At 46.1% G+C, this 20,859-nt stretch overlaps 1 protein-coding gene across 1 annotated transcript in view; it reads right to left on the bottom strand.

The window, feature by feature from the left end:
* The window catches only part of LOC138570303 (zinc finger protein 354C-like), a 471,916-nt gene that overhangs the window by 44,704 nt on the left and 406,353 nt on the right, over positions 1-20,859 (bottom strand). Inside the window, exon 8 of the mRNA XM_069649079.1 lies at positions 16,319-16,432. Coding sequence (XP_069505180.1) covers positions 16,319-16,432 — 114 coding nt within the window. The remainder of the gene's footprint in view (positions 1-16,318; positions 16,433-20,859) is intronic.

Raw genomic sequence — 20,859 nt, 5'->3', positions numbered from 1 at the left:
TAGCGTAGAGTGGTTACATTGACCATTTGCTGTATTTGTGCCCAACTAAACCAGCCACAAGCCTAAACTCCACCAAAAAAGTTAAGCAATTGTAACATGCCAAGTATGGATAACTGTAATGAGAAAGTCCTGATTGTCCTAACAGTAGAACAACGGAAATATATGTGTAAAACCAGGGTTGTGACTCTGAAAGGAAAAAATGTGAATTGAGTGTTAGGTTGTTAAATCAGCAAAGGTTGGGTAGTAGGCCTGCAACACCTACTCACCCAAATTATGTGAAATATAATGATGAGGATGCTAGTTTAGAGCCAGACTCCAATCTATAAGAGGGGCCAAGGAGGGAGGGGTGTCTCCAGAAGGGAGCCCCTGTACCTCAGTCACTTCCCACTAGGACCCCACAAGGTCCAAATCTAAACCCAGATTATATTTCTCTCGAGAGGCTAAGATTGGAGTTGGAGTTCAAGAAACTAGATGTCCAGGCTGAAACCAAACATCAAGAGGAGAAACTCAGAGAACATTTGGGAAATGTTTTGTATGTGGGTGGGTCTGTAGACCATGTGAAAGGGAATTCCAGATGCAAGGGTCCACACTGCCTCCTTAGCCTTCATCCATGAGGGAGTGCATACTTTCAACTACTGGCAGAAGAACCCATTGCCGTTCAACCCAGTGTATCTTTAGTGTCCCTGGGTCTCTGGGAACAACATAATGTGGATGTTTATAACTCCATTCCAGATACCCCTGTCATCAGAGACACTGGGGCCAGCATTACAGTGGTTGATGAAAGCTTGTTCAAACCTGAGGGTGTAGCTAATGCACCCAACGTTCCCACTAAACTTGCAGGAAGCCGTATCCAAAAGGTTCCTATTCTGTCAGCTCTCAACCAGTGCAATAATATGACTGTTAGAATTCCTGTTAATGTACAGAATGAAGTGCCAGGGAGAGTCCTGTTGGTAAATGACGTGAGAACTATTGGAGTAGTGTCAAGTACCCCCAGGCCTCCCAGCAAAAAGAAGCAGGAGCAAACAAGATTGGCTAGAGAGGCAACCTTAAGAGACTCTCGGTTTGAGGTTGAGGAGATTTCCAATACCTCCAGTCCACAGGAAGGCCACACTTCAACTTCCAAGAAAAGAAAAGAGACTAAGGAGAAATCCAAGGTCTCTGGGAAAAAGAAAGGTCTCAAACCTAAACCTGTTCATAGGACAAGGACATACCCGAGAGGAAAGTCCCAGGTCACCCCAGTGACCCCTTACCCAGCTGATGCTGCGTGGGAATACCAACCAAACTCAAGAGTCTGCTACTGGTGAAACCGAGCTGGAAGAAAACCTTCCCTGCGTTGGAGATCTGGATACTAGAGACCATCCTGAGCTGCAGACTTTACTTGCTGAAGGTGGACACTCTAGGGCAGACTTCAGCAGAGGACAAAGAGAGTGTCAATCTCTAGAAGGTATCTACCAGCAGACAGCTTCCCAGCTGGAAGGTTAAGAGCCAGGGAAGCATAGGCTTTACTGGAGGATGGCCTCCTCTACAGTGAACCTACTGAATCTATCCCAGGGGACTACAGGAGACTTCTAGTGCCCCGGGAGGTGAGACAACAGTTCCTACAGTTAACTCATGAGATTCATTTGGCTGGCCACGTGAGTTTCAAGAGGACCAAAGAAAGGCTATGTACTTACTCCTACTGTTCCAAGATGGGGGCTGATGTAGATAAATTCTGTTGGAGATGCCACACTAATCAAACTTCTGGCAAGAGTGGGTCCAGGAATGTGTCACTTTTAGTGCCCCTCCCTGTGGTTGGTGTCCCTTTTGAGAGGGTGGGGATTGACATTGCTTGTCCCCTAGACCCTCCAACTTCCTCAGGCAACCGATTTATATCAGTTGTGGTAGACCATGCTACCAGGTATCCTGAGGCCATACTTATGAGAACTGTTACTGCTGATGCAGTGGCTAAGGCCCTCCTTGGTATTTTAACCAGGGTAGGTTTTCCTAAGGAAGTCATCTCTGACAGGGGATCAACCTTTATGCCCCACTATACGCAAACCATGTGGAAGATCTGTGGAGTGACTTACAAGTTCTGAACAGCCTATCATCCTCAAAGCAATGGGTTTGTGGAGAGGTTTAACCGCACTATGAAGAGCATGATAGGTGCTTTAGAGGAGCCCCTTAAAATAAAGTGGGACCTTCTACTGCCATGCCTTCTTATTGCTTATAGAGAAGTCCCTCAAGCAGGGGTTGGGTTCAGACCCTTTGAACTTCTCTATGGTCATCCCGTCACATGCCCTTTTGGAGAGTGCTCCTTCCCTATGGCCAGTGAGAGTCACTGACTATGTGCTAGGTCTCAGAAAGAGGATGGCACTGATGATGACAGAAGCTTCAGAAAACCTGAAATCAAGTCAGGCCCTGCTCAAGCATTGGCACGACCATAAGGCCAACATGGTGGAGTTTACTCCAGACCAGCTTGTATTGGTAATGGTACCTACAATGCATAGGGCTTTACAGGACAAGTGGATTGGACCCTTCGAGATTGTAGGCAAACTTGGAGAGGTCAATGTTAGGAAGAATTCTCATGTGCTAATTCCCTTCATCTTAGAGACCCCCAGCAACTTCGCTGGATTTTGATGACTTGCATTTTTTCCTGGAAAGAGTGTGAGCCTTTTCTCCCTCTCTTTCATGAATTATGATGTGTGTTTTACATTTGTGTTCTTTCATTATGGAGTTTTAGATAACTCCATAGGCTTCATCTTTTCATGTGTGTTATACAGCACCCTCAGTGCAGTGACACAGGGATGTCTTTTAGACTTCCCAAGGGTTTAAATACCTTCTCTGGGATCAACTACTGTTTCCCAGAGAATGTAAAGTGAAATTGACTTTACTAGTCTTTCCAAATTCCTAGACCCAGCACATACCATCTTACAATGCAGTGCTGGAGGGGTTACCTAGTATCTCCTGTGTCTAAACACTCATGTAGCAGTCAAATGCTACCATTTCCTATTGAAAAGGCTGGGGGCAGTGGTTTTACAAGGATCTACCATGATTTTTCCCGACCGTGAACACCGGTACCTAAAAATCACGGGAGCCATGTTTTTCAAGATGGCGCCTTAAGCCCCTTTGTTTAAACAGATCCCGGTCTTCTTTTTTTGCCATTTCTTTTTGGAAAGGTCCTTCTAGTGTTTCTCTCTGCGCGCCAAACTAGGTTTGGACCCTTTGTTCGTGTGCCTTTGGCGGGCTTCAGGGCTCAAGACCGCCTCTGGCGTCTGAGCGTCTGGGTGGGCAGGAAGTGAGGGAGGTGTCCGAAACACCCTGTGCTTAGTCTCCTAGGAGACCCAAATGCACTCTGGCACGATTGGCTGGCTGACTATCCGGCAAGGACAGCCACCCTGCTGGGAGAGTGACAGCTAGGCTGGAATGAAAGGGAGAAAAATGTTTAAAAGGCGAGTCTCGTGGACTGGAAAGCAGAGTCGACCACTGGAATGAAAGAACCGGAGAAGAGCTGGAAGAGGATGGCTGCTTCAACTCTTGGACCGTTGGTTTGCCCGGTGAAGCCCTGCTGCAGGACTGAATTGCCAAGTTCATCTCAACAGAGAAGCCCCTTGAAGGACGACTTCTTCTTTTGAGTTGGTGGGACCAATAAACTCGTAAGCCACCTGGATACCATTCTCAAGGCTGGTTAGGATTAACCAGGGAGAGGGACACCAGCTTGTGTGCTTGAATCTACAGTTACTGGAACTGAAGTGACTCCATTTTGTTTGCGTTTTCCGACGATCCCGTACAGTGCAAGAGTCCCCCGACATCCTCCCTCTTGTCGCCACGACTGAGGCTCAGGAACAGTGAGATCTGCAGAAACTGCCAGGAACCAACAACTTGAGCTGCATTTGTTTCTTCATACTAAGGTACTGTGCCAACCCGATTGAGAAAACACCACTCTCGCAGTGAAAGTTTGTGGAACGTTCCCAACTTACAGGCCTAATCAGCTTGTGACCCAACAAATGATTCTTTTTCGTACAAACTACTTCTGAGAATTTTGGCAAAGACTTTACCGTTTACTACAGGAACGCCTCTTTCCTATCCAAGACACTAGCCATTGACTTTGGCCTAAGCCTATTGAACTTAATTGAGTCCTCTAGTGAACTGAAACTATTCGCACTGCCTGAGAAAGTATTTGTGATCTATTCAATTAACTTTTGCCTTCCCATTCAAAGTGACTGAAATGCCCTTTGGCTCCTATTTCAGGGGAGCTTAAATTGTTCAGAAACTTATTGGTTTTGTGTTGAAGTATATTTGTGTATAATGCCCACCACACACCGTGGGTAATAATAAGCAGCGCTCAGATACCTGAGGGTTCGTAGCGCTATATAAGTGCCAAATTATTATTATTATTATTATTATTATTATAATATTAAGTTGCCTACCTCTAGTCAATGTTTTCTAAATGACTGTGCGCATCGAAGTGGGCTCCAAGTGGCTGTTGGGCTGCCCGGACTTACTGCTCCACTTCAAACTTCCCGTGGAACTGCTCTGCGACTGTCTCTCCCTCGTTCCATACGCGCGCCGTGCGCAAGAGGAAGATCTATTGCAGCCGAAACGCCGCCGTATTGGCCAGACCAAGAATCACTCTCTGCCTGGCTCCGCCTATCTGCCCGCCCCTGCAGCCTCCAATCCTCCATATAGCCCTCGCACACGCGCATCGCGCGTGCGCATCGAAGTGGGCACCAAGTGGCTGTTGGGCTGCCCGGACTTACTGCTCCACTTCAAACTTCCCGTGGAACTGCTCTGCGACTGTCTCTCCCTCGTTCCATACGCGCGCCGTGCGCAAGAGGAAGATCTATTGCAGCCGAAACGCCGCCGTATTGGCCAGACCAAGAAGTAAATGACCATTGACTAACTTTCTTTGTAAAGGCGCTAGAGTGTTTTTTTGTACAACGCCGCCGCGGCTTCGCCGCAGCTACTTTTCTATGTCTTACCTATTATGAGCACTCCTCAGCCCTCATCCTAATGGTTTGCTTTGTCCCTTTTTTGTGTCTTTAATGCTGTAGTCACTCTCTGCCTGGCTCCGCCTATCTGCCCGCCCCTGCAGCCTCCAATCCTCCATATAGCCCTCGCACACGCGCATCGCGCGTGCGCATCGAAGTGGGCTCCAAGTGGCTGTTGGGCTGCCCGGACTTACTGCTCCACTTCAAACTTCCCGTGGAACTGCTCTGCGACTGTCTCTCCCTCGTTCCATACGCGCGCCGTGCGCAAGAGGAAGATCAATTGCAGCCGAAACGCCGCCGTATTGGCCAGACCAAGAAGTAAATGACCATTGACTAACTTTCTTTGTAAAGGCGCTAGAGTGTTTTTTTGTACAAGGCCGCCGCGGCTTCGCCGCAGCTACTTTTCTATGTCTTACCTATTATGAGCACTCCTCAGCCCTCATCCTAATGGTTTGCTTTGTCCCTTTTTTGTGTCTTTAATGCTGTAGTCACTCTCTGCCTGGCTCCGCCTATCTGCCCGCCCCTGCAGCCTCCAATCCTCCATATAGCCCTCGCAAACGCGCATCGCGCGTGCGCATCGAAGTGGGCTCCAAGTGGCTGTTGGGCTGTTAGGCAGTGAGGCTGGGAGCCTGGACAAAGTAAGGCCCAGTACCTTATTAAATGTAAATTCTTATTGTGCATGAGTGGGTTCAATGGTCTCAAGTCTCCGCAGTGGGCGCTCCTTGGAATCGTCTCCCCGTAAAAACCCCAAAAAAATCAAAAAAACTCAAAAAATTTTCACGTCTTAAGACCTTTCAAAAAATGCTGAATCGGTATCAACTAAGAGTACGGATCCACCCGCACATTGGGCGCCAATAACTGATCATGACCTACTAAAACATGAGGTGGCCTTCTCTTACGCACGTGCACACCCATTAGAAACAGGGGCAACTAGCTCTTTGACACTTGAGCCTGTCTCATCCTGTAGCGGCGCAAACCCTAAAGCTCCCCGTAAAAGTTTTATGAGTATGCGGATGGATACTGGCCCTGTCCAAACAGAACTGACAGCTGACGACATGCCATCATCTCCCTCGGACAACTCCATATTGGCGCCGGCGGTACTTGCTGCCCTGGAAAAACGAGTTAGACTATCACTTGGGCCCTCCACACCAGTTACCCTCACAGGTTACCAAAGGGCTGACGTCCACATACACTGTAATGACGAGTTACGTATGGAGAATCTAAATATCTCCACAGAATCAGTAACCAATGTACCTGAGGTCACTAACTCCCCGATAGCTAGTGTATGGCCAACGTCCCCTAGGCCTTCACCTGACATTATCAAATCTCCCACCAACACAGGGCACCTCCCCTCCAAAAAAGATGTAAGTCATCCGCTGGGCTTTGACATGCTAGAACCTTCAGGGGACATGCAATCCCTTGAAGCATCCTACCCGGTGCTAACAAGGATACTTAACCTATTGGATCGTGGCCATGAATACACACACTACGAATTGAGGGACTGCAAATCAACACTCATGGATATCCTAACGAAAATCAACAAATTAGAGGGCTTCATATTTGCAGATTCCCTTAGACAGAGGGTGGCGTGTCCAGAAACGTTGCACCGAAAAATCTCTGTAACAACATCAGCGACTACACAGACAGATGACTTAGATGCCCCAGGCAAAGAACTTCACACTGTGAAACCCTCCATAGTTAACTATGCATTCCCGCAATCATTTGCACAAATCTTGACTGTTCCCAAACTCGACAACACTTGCCAAATTCTCACCCATGCCCAACTATGTAGAGAGGTCGCACTACATGCGGAAAAGTTAGAACAGCTGTTATTCTTTTTCCAACCTAGCCAAGAAGTGGCAAATGCGGGGCACTCTTCTCCCTCGATGGAGGGAGGGCAAGGGTTGTACCCGGATAGCCCCTCAGCATTAACTAAACTATTTGCGACTACCTCGCAGTCTGATCCGGCACTTGAGAATCCTCCACTTGTCCCTGAGAATATGCCAACCGCAGATGAGGAATCCTCTCTGCAACAGGCTCAACGCTCCTTTGCATCAAGAAAGGAAAAAAGATTATTTTTCCGTGCCCTAAAAAGGAAAGCAGATCGGCTAAAACTGTCTAAACCTGCACACGAGGAATTGATCCCCCAAGTCAAAGCAAATGGAAAAAAGAAGGGAAAAAATGAAAGTAGGAATGTGGAAAAGGTTATACCCAACCCTCCAACACCGAAAAGTGCTGTAAATGATTTGATTCCCGATGTAACAATTCTTAACAAAAATACAAATAAATGCCTTCTACAGCTGGCACATTCCCCTAATAATGGATCAGGGCTGCCTTTGGCCCAGTCCCAACTACCAGCCTTCTTCCAAGTTATAGAAAATAAAACCACACACAAATGTAGGGCTGATGCTCCTCCATCCATTAACAATGTGACGGAATGTGGTTCACCCACTACCATTGGTCTAAGCGAACCAGCCATGGAACGGCAACAGTCTACGCATCCTGGCAATGACCGGGAGAGCCTGAGCAAACTCTCCATCATTCAAGACACGAAGGGAGAAGCCCCACAACAAAATCAGCAGGATTCATCTCTAGGCCAGTTTAGGGGCTCTGTTATGCAAACGGGAGAATCACCAAAACAGTCAACCACCATTTTAGGATGGGAGATTATATCATTTAAAAATGGTATAAAGCGACTCAATCGCTCAGCCCTGATGCAAGCTTTAAATCGCATTCCGGGGCTCCGTACCTTGCATACGACTGACATTGAATGGATAACATTACCACCAATTCAAAACTATCGTATGGTATGCAAGGTACAAACATCGATTATCACCAACCTATTATTGCAATACACAGAGGAGCTTTGTTTTATTGGTCTAATGCTCCACCCGTTTGATGCAATTGACGATGCTATCTCCTTTAATGAAATGCCTCTTGCCCGCCCACCCTTGCCACCGCCGAAGTTGGTCATCAGTGACATGCCCGGAATGGAAGGCACTGATGTAATTGCGCAACTAGTAAATCTATCTAATACCAGTAAAGACTGGTCCTGGCTGACCGCCCTACAAAACATCCGAAATCCAGCTATGAACAATAAACCCCATTAAGCAACCTGCTTCCCTATCCATTTTCTCTTGGAATTCATGTGGGTTTACTAACTTAAAGGCATGGTTTAGTAATCCTCGCCTGAAAATGGACTGTGATATTATGTTATGCCAGGAAACTATGTGTACTCATGAACTTATATTGCCTGGCTACACTGTTTTTCAATTAAAAGCCAACCGCGGCGCAGGTGGGCGGCCGTATGGAGGTCTGGCTATATGTATAAGCACCAACTTAGATGTTGTGGTCTTAGATGTAATTAACGCAAAAGCAACAATGGCTGTATTAATCATGTTTAAAAGCTCTCGTCCAAACCCTCTCCTATTGATAACTCTATATCACAATCCAGCATTGCTTAATCTAAGAGATGTATTTAATGAGATTGACAAGTTATTTGATGACACCTTCACCTTACATCCTACATGTGATATTGTATTGGGAGGGGACTTCAACGCCTATTGCATGAAATTTAGCTCCAAATCTGCAGACTTGCAGGGTATGCATCCAACATGGCAGCGAGGTAAACTATGGCAAGAATACTTAAAATCATGGGAACTTGATATTCTCCCCTTCAACACTCAGGGTGACTATTAGACATGGAGAAGAGCTAACAGAGCGACGTGTATTGATTATTTTGCCACTTCCCGAGGGTTAAATTCTACGAACGCTGCAATACATGATCCTGGGTATGGGGACCATTGCATTATCCATTTGAAGCTTCAAATGGACATAGTGCAATTACCTATTGACCATCAACAAGGGTTTATAGAAGGGGATCGGCCTGGCCTGTCTCTTAGATGGGCCACTAAACTTTGTGACAGGGTTAGGGAAATTATCTCTGCACGTTTGATCCTTACTCGTAACCCTGGGGATAACTCGAAGTTGCCTAATCAAGGGAGGGTTGACATATTTCAAATAACATCAGATGTATTACAGTCCTTGCGGGCGTGTTCTCTTCGGAATAACTCGAGGTCTACCCCGAATCCTTCTGCCTTCATTTTGGAGGCTAGAGGAGTTAAGCGGGTGGCACTGCGACAGATCGCGAGAACTGCTTCCACATGGTCTGAGTACTTGACAGAAAAAAAACGCATAGTGAACAGATATCGGAACAAATGCAGAGATCATAAATGTTTTCTTCAAAATCAGGACAATCAGAAAATGTTTAGTACACTATGCCATAGGGATAGACGATCCACTTGGGCCTTACTGAGGGTGGGAACCTCAGCCCTCCCGGCAGATCAATCCCTATCGATTTCCGCACAGGTTTGGCGAGCCTACTTTGAAGAAAAGTTTGCTCTTCCTTTGCCTTTTGCAGAGATCGAATATAAATGGTCGTGTCTAGCGCATCCCTCTTTTCCTCCATGGGGCGTCACCACCATCGCAGCAACGATAAGCTCCCTCAAATTCTCAAAAGCTGCAGGCCCTGACGGGATTCCTTCTTGCGTCTTAAAACGCCATCCTGACATGTGGGCTGAAATACTCAAGACACTCTTTTATAATATGTTAACATCTTTAGAGACTCCCCCGTCTTGGTTAGCCTCCATTATTGTTCCAATATACAAAAAAGGAGCAAGGTCTCAGCCTTCCAATTTTCGACCGATAGCTCTAATTGACACCGCTGCTAAAGTGTTTGCGATTCTGCTTTTGGGGGAACTTGAGGCGGTCATTAGTGAGCTTAAGATCCTGTCCAAGTACCAAATTGGTTTTCGTGCAAGAATGGGTACTCCATTAAATGCTACAATCATGGCCCATCTTTTAGCTAGGCATAAGAACAGGGACTCCGGGCCATTAAATATGGCATCTATAGATCTTACCTCTGCGTTTGACTCAGTTATTCGTTCACTCTTATGGAAAAAAATGGCTACAATGAATATACCTGAGTATATAATACAACTAATAGCCAAGCTTCATACGAATACCACCTCTCTGGTAAGAGTGAACAGCGAAGGTGCCACTACCCATCCAATAAACATCGCTGTGGGTGTGAAACAAGGCTGCAATTTAGCTGCTACACTATTCAATCCTTATATATGTGGCATAAACGACATTTGGAACACCTTGATCACGTATCCAGCAAGGATTGGCCATCTTAAAATACAATGGCTATCCTTTGCTGACGACATCGTCCTATTTGATCGTACGCCCAAAGGGATGCAAATTAAATTAGATCTATTTGCATCTTACTGCAATATAGTGGTGTTTAGAAACTACAAGAGAAAGAATCTCACATGCAATTGGAAGATTGAAAGCTTTGCTATAGCCACAGTGCCGGAAATCCGATACCTTGGCTATACTATATCCGATTGCAACTCTGTGGCTATGTGGCGCGACATATTACACAAGAAAGCGGCACCTCTTGCCACACAGATGCGGCTGGTATATCTAAAGTTTTGCAAATTTTCATTGCTACCACTACTCCAATTTTATATCTTAAAAGTGGAAGCCATCATCCTTTATGCTTTAGATATGTGTTTAGTGGACATCAACCACTATCTGGATCAAATACAAGGGTGTATGTGGAAAGGTGCCTTAAGATTGGCCAAATCGACACCGAATAGCCTACTAAGGCAGGAACTTGGCATCACTGCCTTATCTGCACGCCGTAATTGGCGTTTTTTAGCTAACTTCGCTAGAATGTTATATCCTCCTCCCAACTGCTTATATGAAGACTTGGGACAGTTAATGATTGCACCAGAACGTTCGTCTTTCACAACCTACTACACCAAAATGGTGCAGATACTGGATGGAATTGCACTCCTACCAGCCGATTTAGAATTCCGACAGGGGTATGTGAAGCTTCGTCTTATAGAGAATGACTGGTGTAGAACAGTCATGGAAATTGAATCCTTAAAGAGTTACAAGGAAGCAGCCCGTTTCTGCTCTCCCAGACGCCCGCATAAACCTTATTTAATTCAGTTTCCCTGTAACAAAGCCAGGGAAAACATATCTTCGCTTTAAATTGAATCAATGCCTCACTCTAGAACGAATTGGTGGCTGGAGTCCGTATTGGAAGGCTATTGCAGATGCAGGATGTAGGTTCTGCAATGACTGCTCAGCCAAAGAAACATTAAAACATCTAGTCACGCAGTGCCCTTATTATGAAATAACGCGTGCACTAACAATTGCATCCAATGGTGTGCTAACTGAGGCCAACAGGGAATGGCTTTGGCTGGCCTCTATGTGGGGAACGCGAACGAGCTTTATATTAGCTCTATGCAGATTTTTAAGGATTATAAACATCGACCTCGAGATGAGGTTTCGAACGAGCGAGCCTCAGGTGAGCAGGTAATGCAAGAAACATGCAATTCCATTCCTCCAATATTGTAATCCCTATCAACTTTTGAATGTTATGTACTGTGTACGAAAATTTGAACATGAGTGGAACCCTTTTCGACACACCAGTAACATCTAACCAACATGCTGTAAAAATTGTGTTGAGAGTACTAACAGATATCAACATATTTAATTTGTCTCGATATATGTAAAAACTGTTTTCAAACACTTTTAACATATTGTATATACGAAAGTTTGCGGACTGATTTTGTCTAATTGACACAAAAATGAAAAATTTCAAATGTAAAATGAAAAGAATTTATATTTTTATAAATGTTGTAAAAGTTTGTTGATCGAACTAATAAAACAACGGTTTGAACTATAAAAAAAAAAAAAAATGACTGTGCAATACATTTATAATTGTTTTACCAAGAAACCTTGAGTAAAGTGTCTACTTGAACCACTGTGATTGTAAGATCTCTGTGTAACTTGATTTACTGATCACATTCCCTCTTGAGATAAACCTGGCTGCTTAGCTCGCTACCACAAAACTTTGTAGTACAGACTTATACCAAAGGTTGGTTTGGCTTACACCTGTAGTCCTAATTGTATGTGGTGGTCCGAGAGGGTACTGCATGCATTTCTGCCTAACAAGAGGTGATGGCTGGAAGGCTTAGAATGAATCTTTCCCTCTGGCATTGCTCTGGGCAACCCTCCAGGCCATTGTTCTTCGCCTGCCAAGCCATTACAAAAGGGGAAAGACCATATGCAAATCAGGTTTGGTCCCACCACCAAAGGGGCAGTCCAGCCTGAGCCGCTAGGTCACATCCCTCCTGCATGAGACTACGAGCCTCCACAAACATGTTTCAGCCTTGTTGGGCCTCATCAGTGTCTTACATTGATACCATGCCTTCCTTACATGACCGTTGAGCCAAAGGGTCACCAGTGCTGCATTCCTAGCCTCAAGTGTAGTCGCCTGTGGGGTTGACATCGTCTGCTGCTGATCATGACCCCTGGTTGCCAAAACATGATCTCTTGGCTGCTGCTCCAAAGGCTCCACACTTTCATCAGGATCTTTTGTTGGGGATCCGCTGAGGTCGCTGGGAATGTTTGTTCCATTTGTTTGTGGCTGTTGGGCTTCTGTCTTGAGCAAGGCCATCAAGAACCAAATTGTGTCCTTCCTAACTGGTTGAAGTCACTACTTATCACTGCTATCGCCTGTCTGGGGTTTTGTGGGTGCAACTCTCACGCTGGACTGCCTGTGGTGAGTCTTCTAAGCCCTCTTGGCATCTTGTTTGGACCAGACCTGCCTTCAGAGCCCTGTGTGCTGACCCTTTACCCACCTTCACAGGATAGCAAATCTTACCCTCTCTGTCCTGAGCCTCCGAGCCCTGCTGCTGGACTGACTGGGATTTTTTCCATTGGATTGAAGGTAAGTGGGACTTTTTCATTTCTCACTCATTTCCTGCATTTACCTTTATTCTGGGAACACTAGAACCTTTTTTATAGGGTTCCAGTGCGAGGAGACCTCTCCGCTTAGTTTTGTCTCTCATGCTTTCCCAGGGCACCTCCCCCCACCTTATGTGGTGTGCTGCCAGGGACCCCTTGGGTCCCTTTTACAATGTAATTTTAGGTTCACTGGTGAGTCCCTAGACCCAACAGTGCAGAAGTGGTCATCTCCCTTTTATGACTTTTGCATTTTACTGTTTGCAGCACAAGCCATCTTCTGGAGTAGCACTTTTGCTATTTTTTGTAGGCATCTTCTGGACTATTTCTGGATGCAGTGTCCCGCGTTTCTGTCGCAGCCGCGATAATCCACTACGATCATGTACTCAAAATGGATCCTCTCTGTTTTAAATCCAGTTCAAGATGGCCTGTCCTTTGTTGGCCGTTCTTCTACCTAGCCGGGTGGGGGAGTGCACCCATTCTTCACGCGCCTTGGGGGGCTTTTTTGCAAGAAGATTGATAAGGCTCTTATTTGTGTGTGTGCTGGAGGCGGCTGACTGCCTCCAATCCACATTCCTCCAGGGGCTTTGATGGTCCTGGGCAGTTTCTTGGAAACTGGCTGCCACTATGGGACAGCCACCTCCAATTTTGAATGTTACAAAGTGTCCTTATTTGAGGGCCGGGGTCGCCCCCAGACCATTTTCTGGATATAGGCAGATGTGCTGGACCCAGGAAGAAAGCTGGACACTAGATCTGAAGAGAGCCGAAGAACGTGGTGACCAAGGTACACTGGAGAAATTCTGCAGAAACCAGTATTGGCTAAGCCAATAACACTGTGTCGCGTACCTCGACCTTCTAATCAACAGGGAAACAGGGAAGACCTTTGCGACGTGCCTTCCTCACTAAGACTGGTGGGACCAACCAATCACCTATCATGCTCACGTTGCATCAGCAGTTTTCATTCATTGGCGCATGTATCTTTGCACAAATTCTCCAAGGCCCGTTACCAGCAGTTCATTATTCCAAAAACCTCAGGCTGGCTAAACATCTAGAAGTCTTCATGGATATCCTCGAGGCTCTGCTGAGACTTTGGAAATCCTCCAGACTCCATCTGGGGTCAGTGCAAGAAGTGTATCCGTGAAGATCTCCTTGAGGGTCTCTCCTTCATTGTGGAACCAAATCTGTGTGTGTGTGTGTCCCTACAGTCTGCAGTCTCCAGAGGAACCTAAAGATGACCGGCAGTGAACGCCCTTGCAACCTATGACCCGAAGACCTTGCACGACAGCCAGAAGGGTGAGCCTAGTTTTACCCAGTGATCCTCTGTCGCCTGGGACTGTTCTGAGATCCCCTACATCTCCAGAACCGCTCCCTCCCATTTGGTTTGCATTAGGCGTAAAGTCCTGCTTCCTTCAGGGCTATCCGGGGCTGTCCCAGGACGGTGGTGTCCATGTCAGTACTTCTGTGGTTCATTGGTGAGAACCTCAGTGGTGGTAGCCGCTCCTTTTTTTGTTGGAACTTGAAGTAAGTCTTGCACTTGTTCTGTACTTACTGAACTTCATCCCTAAAATACTACCAGACACTTGGAACAGGCTAATATGTGCATACAATCTGTTAGCACTACTTAAGAGAATGCATTTATTGTGTGAATAACTGCTTGTGATTCTAAAGTAGTTTGTAAGAAATAGTGGATTATGCAACTGTGAGTTGTATATGTGTATTAAAGTATTTTTGCTTACCTTACGATATTTAAAGTATGTCTTATTGCAACAAATGACTATTTTTATAACTTACCTGTGTGGGTCTGTTTCTTATCAACAAGTCTGCTAAATGTTAACTATACCTCACAAAAGATCCCAACCTTCCGCCTTAGTTCAGCCTTGCTGCTTGGTCTGCACTACTTAAGAGAGTGGCTTTGATCAGCTGAGATTGTGAATAACTCTTCCAAACCCTAGGTTGGCATTTCCATGTCCTTCCAACTTAGGCAGTGACTTTGAAAAACCCTCTTAACAACGTAATCTTGTGAACTGGACGGGTTATTGTATTTCTGTTTAGCTGAGAGGACGTGGCCATCGTCCCCCGAGAGAAGGTGCCCGGAGTGTGAGCTCCTCTGGCGGGTCGCCCTGTCAAACCCCTGAGGATCAGGAAAGTTGATACCACATGGCGGAATGTTGTCCAAGTGGGGCTTGATGTGTGACAACGTCTTTGGAGCATTGACCCTGGCAGAGCTGACGGTCTTCAGGATGGCTGCCCCCACGTAGGAACCCCATGCCCGGAAGGGTTGAGGCAGTAGCTACAGTGATGAGCAGCTCTGAGTCACAGGGCAGGGGCAGATCACGACTGTTCTGCGGAACCCAATGGGTTTAGGTTAGTGCAGGGGGAGATTAACGGAGGAACTGCACAGAGATGAGAATCAGAGGGAAGGGGGTGCCAGTGCAACTGTTGGGCAGATTTGCATTAAGCCTTGTGTGTCAGGGTCTGTATGTGACTTAGTTACTGTTAGTTAGTGCCCCAAGCTCACCAGGCGCTCTATGCGCTGATGTCTATAAGAGCAAGCAGATTTGGAATGTGATGATTAACAGGTAGAGCACATGCATTTCATTTTGGAGAGAATGTTTGCACAATATATTTCATACAAATATAATCTTTATAAAAGAGAAAGCAAGAGGAATATAACTACACTTAAAGGTAAGTAAACCTATAAATGACAGATGTCACAGAGTAGGGGGTGGGGGTAAAGCAACCATATAATGCAATGGAAGTGATTATTTGCAGAAATGTACTTGATCACAATGTTGCTTTTAGAAAACCTTGAATGAAAATGATTCAATGGACCTTTAAACCCGCTCACTCCATATGAAGGGAAGCCGTGGCTGTCCTTGCCATTATCCCACTTGACGGTTCAGGAACACCCTGTATATCAGGCAGAATCATATGTCTGAGCCTTAGAGATAGACCCTTAGGAAAATCCCCCTAACTCAGAGTGGCTCGTATTCTCACCGAGTACAGGAAAAGTGGACGCGAGCCAGGAATCCATCGAGTTGCTACAATCTCATGATACAGCTGACAGAAAACTAAAGCTTCCCATAAATCTTTACTTAGTAATACTTACATCTTTACTTAGTAATACTTACATCTTAACTTAGTAATACTTACATCTTCACTTAGTAATACTTACATCTTTACTTGGTAATACTTACATCTTAACTTAGTAATACTTACATCTTTACTTGGTAATACTTACATCTTTACTTAGTAATACTTACATCTTCACTTAGTAATACTTACATCTTTACTATGTAATACTTACATCTTTACTTAGTATGGCCAAAAGAAGTCATGACAAACTTGCTGGGAGTCCATTAGCAAATCCTGACAGCAATAGCCCCATGAAGTATGAAGTTGAGAAACTCCCACAGCCTGATTCCTCACTACGACTACATCATAACCAGCATTTGACGGAGGGCCCCTGGCCACTGCCGTAGGACATTAATCTGGGACGTAGCCCACTTACCCCGATTGGTTCTCACCTCCGATGGAGCGGCAGCCCCTTTTAGCATCTTTAGCCCCCGGGAAATCATCGAGCTCTGGCTCATCCACTTGTTTGATCCACAGGGACATATCAGGATGATACACAAGCAGACCTGTAGTGATACAAACATGCTTTTAGATGAGGCAGACCACGCTGCACTCACTAGTCCTAAACCAGCACCACATTCCAATGAGTACCACTGACTGCTAACTTGGCACAGACCTGGCATACATATAAAGTAGTCTGATACGCTATTTAATAGAAACTGATGGCCCTCGAGGTCCCACAGCCAGGAGTCTACAGGTAGGGTGCATAATGTCACAGAAAGTAACACGTGTGCCTATGACTTCTCGCAGAGTCTGCTAGATGGGGTTTGTTCGTTTGTTTGTTTGTTTGTTTATTTATTTATATGGCGCACCATACCCAGGGGCAGCAGGGCGCAGGCAGAAAGGATATGCAAGGCTTACAATGTTACAGAAATATACAAGATAAAATTATAGGCACATGCAATTAAGGATTACAGGAATGAGAAATATACAACACTTTACACATAAAAATATAATATCATTAGAAAGGAGTGAAATATACAGATATGTGCAGGGCTCTTTGGCGAGAACAAAGGCCTCAAGTATCTATACAGAGGTGTAAAGTGTACAATTAAGTACGGGGGTTGTTGGAGTTCAAGTGACTGATGAGCTTCCTTCTAAAGTGCAGGTAGGGTTGATCGGCTCTCAGGTTGTGTGGCAGAGGATTCCAGAATGTGGCGGCTTCCACAGGGAAACTGTTACCTCCAATGGTGGAGAGTTTGAATCTGGGAATTATAAGACAGTTGGAATTGATAGTTCTTGTTTGTCTAATGGATGACTTTCTCTTAACTTTGTCCATCAAATAGCTGGGGGCAGCATTGTTGAGGGCTTTATGGGTTAGGGAGGCCAACTTTAGTTTGGTTTTATTATCGGTGGAGAGCCAATTGTGTTGGCGTCTGGTAGTGGAGATGTGTTCTCTTTTATTAATGCCGAGGGCAGCTCTCAAGGCATTATTTTGCAGGATTTGTAACCTATGGGTAATGGCTTTGTTAGCACCGCTATATAGGGCATTACAATAATCGAGCCTGGAGAGTATGAGTGCTCTTGCCAGGATCATGCAGCTATCATTAGACAGGAATGGTCTGCCTGCTCTTATTAATTTGCAAGTGTACGCAGTGGTAGATGCTAGTGAATTGACCTGTTTAGTGAATGACATAGTGGCATCCAGGTAAAAGCCGAGAGTTTTTACCTCCCTGGATACTTTGATAATGTTGCCGTCATATTCGAGGCCTAGTTTATTGATATTAGCGGGGGTACCCAGGATGATGAGCTCTGTCTTGTCATCATTCAGGCATAGGCCATGAGATGCCATCCATGCCTGAATGATGAGATACACCCTGTTCACCAACTCTCTGTCCTTACTGTGATCCCCTGAAAGTGGGAGGAGAATCTGAGTGTCATCTGCGTAGTTGGTGTAGGTGACACCCAGATGATCCAGATCGTCGAACAGAGGCTTGGTGAAGATGTTGTATAGTGTGGGGGAGACGCATGAACCCTGCGGGACTCCGCAAGTAATAGGAGAGGGGTCTGCTGCTGGGGAGAAGACTCTCATTGTTCTCTCGCTCAAAAAGGATTCAATCCATCTGATGGCTTCTGCGGAGAAGTGAGTAGCTGAGTCCAGGTGTCTACAGAGGACCTGCCGCGGAGAGGTCAAGTAGGAGGAGGAGTGCTGTTTTTCCCTTATCCCTCAGATCATCAATTTGGGTCTTCAAGTCAATGAGGGCTGTTTCCGTACCGTGTAGTGGTCGGAAGCCTGATTGTCTGGAGCCTAGTAATTTGTGTAGTTCTAGGAATTTTTGGATCCGGACATAGGCCACTTTGTCCAAGATTTTCAGTAGAAAGGGTACCGTGGTGATGGGACGGTAGTTAGTGGGGATGAGGGGATCAAGCGTCTGCTTTTTAAGGAGGGGGAGCACCCAGGATTGTTTTAAGTTGGAGGGGATGCTACCTGAGGAAAAAGATGCGTTTATGAGTTTGGAAATGAAGGGCGATAGGTCTCTGGCTGCGTCCTTGATTATGTGTGCAGGGCAAATGTCGCCTTTGCAGTTTGAGGGTTTGAGAGAAAGTATTATTTTCTCAACCTCCAGGGTGGTAGTTTTAGAGAAGGAGAATGAATTAGTGTGTGTGCTAGGTAAAATATCAGACAGAGTTTTGGGAGGGTTGGTGAGGTTTAAGGAGTCTTTTTTTAGTTTAATTTTATTTTGTAGGGTGTTTATTTTATCTGCTAGAGCCTGTTGGATGTCTGCACACCAGGTCTGGTCCTTGGTGCAGGTGTTGGGTGTGGCAATGGGTGACTCAAGTTCCTTCAAGATGGAGAAGAGCTCCTTCATGCTTGAGTTGGAATTGGCAATGCGGTTGTTGTAGGAGTTCCGTTTAGCTAGACAGATTTCAGCTTTGTATTGACGGGAAATCGTATCTAGAGTGGCTTTCTTTTCGCTGGAGGGGCATAGTTTCCAAGCAGATTCACATTTTCACTTTTTTAGGCGGAGGGCTTTGAGTTCAGGTGTGTACCATTTGTTTAAATGGGTTTTGGGCTTGGTGGTGCGAAGTTTAAGTGGGGCAATTTTGTCCATGGTGTTTAACATAATTTTGTTATATTCGTGAACTAGTGTGTTGGGATCTAGATTGTCAGGTAATGCATTTAGCGTTGGAAGGATGGCTGGGATGATTCTTTCTACTGTTATATTTTTCCTATTCCTTGTTAGGCAGGGTGGTGCCAGAGGCCCAGTTGTAGTAGGTGGTCTGGAGGTCAGTAAGTTAAATGAGACCAAGGAGTGGTCGGTCCAAGGTAGTGGTGTGGTAGAGGAAATGACCGCTGAGCAATTAGCATCAGCAACCCAGTCTAGGGTTCTTCCCTTCAGGTGAGTGGGTAGGTTGACTTTTTGTGAGAGTCCGTGTGATAAGATAGTATTGGCTATGATGGAGGCATGCATGTCTGCTGCATCATTAAACCCTAGGTTGAAGTCATCTAGTAGCAGTAATTGTGAGGTGGGTTTCGCATTGTTGGTTAGTAGGCTATGCAAATCTTCCTCGAAAGTCCCGAGCGGACCCGGTGGTCTATAGACCAGGTGGATGGTGAGGGATTGGGTGTTATTTATAGGGAGTTTGGCAGTGAGGGATTCGCACGATTGCAGGGTTTGAGTCAGGGCTAGTCTGAGAGCTAAACTTTCTTTAGAGTGCTTTCACTTGAGAAGGGAAGGGGGAACCCCAGCCCTACAGGATTTGAGGCTATAGACTCACACACCTACAGCTCATAAGAGGCTAGATTAAGAGACCTACAGCCAGGGAGAATAGAATTTACCAGACCTCCTGCTTATATGGGGAGAGCTCTGAAACAAGAGGTGAGCTCATCAAACCTACAGCTTATACGGGGAGAGCTCTGGCACAAGAGGTGGGCTCACCAGACCTACATCTTGTGAGGGGAGACCTCTTGAACAAGCGCTGCCATCTCCGGACCTATATCTTGTGAGGGAAGAGCTCTTGCACAAGAGGTGAGCCCACCAGACCTAAATCTCATGAGGGGAGAGCTCTTGCACAAGAGGTGACTCACCAGGCATACATCTTGTGAGGGGAGAGCTCTTGAACAAGCGCTGCGATCTCCAGACCTATATCTTGTGAGGGAAAAGCTCTTGCCCAACAGGTGAGCCCACCAGACCTACAGCTTATACGGGGAGCGCTCTGGCACAAGAGGTGAGCTCACCAGACCTACAGCTTATACGGGGAGCGCTCTGGCACAAGAGGTGAGCTCATCAAACCTACAGCTTATATGGGGAGCGATCTGGCACAAGAGGTGGGCCCACCAGACCTACATCTTGTGAGGGGAGACCTCTTGAACAAGCGCTGCGATCTCCAGACCTATATCTTGTGAGGGAAGAGCTCTTGCACAAGAGGTGAGCCCACCAGACCTAAATCTCATGAGGGGAGAGCTCTTGCACAAGAGGTGACTCACCAGGCATACATCTTGTGAGGGGAGAGCTCTTGCACAACAGGTGAGCCCACCAGACCTAACAGCCTATGCCGGGAGAACTCTTGCACAAGCAGTGAGCTCACCATACCTACATCTTATGTGGGGAGAGTTCTTGCACAAGAGGTGAGCCCGCCAGGCCTAAATCTCATGAGGGGAGAGCTCTTGCACAAGAGGTGACTCACCAGGCATACATCTTGTGAGGTGAGAGCTTGTGCACAAGAGGTGAGCTCATCAGACCTACATCTTGTGAGGGGAGAGCTCTTGCACAAAAGGTGAGCTCACCAGACCTGCAACTTCAGAGGAGAGAGCTCCTGTCTCAAGTAAACATCTCAACACACCCACATCATCAGGGAGGGGGAGAGCTCTTGTACCAGTCAGTGAGTGCACCAGACCTACCACTTGTGAGGGGAAAGTGCTGATATAAGGGGGAGCTTGCCAAACCTACATCTTGTGAGGAGTGAGCTCATATTCCAAGGAGTGAGATCA

This window comes from Ambystoma mexicanum, chromosome 2q (genome assembly GCF_040938575.1).
Source record: "Ambystoma mexicanum isolate Mex_15411 chromosome 2q, UKY_AmexF1_1, whole genome shotgun sequence".
In the NCBI taxonomy this organism is placed as follows: domain Eukaryota; kingdom Metazoa; phylum Chordata; class Amphibia; order Caudata; family Ambystomatidae; genus Ambystoma; species Ambystoma mexicanum.
The sequence above is the reverse complement of the archived record's forward strand: the minus strand, read 5'-3'. Positions and strand labels throughout refer to the sequence as shown.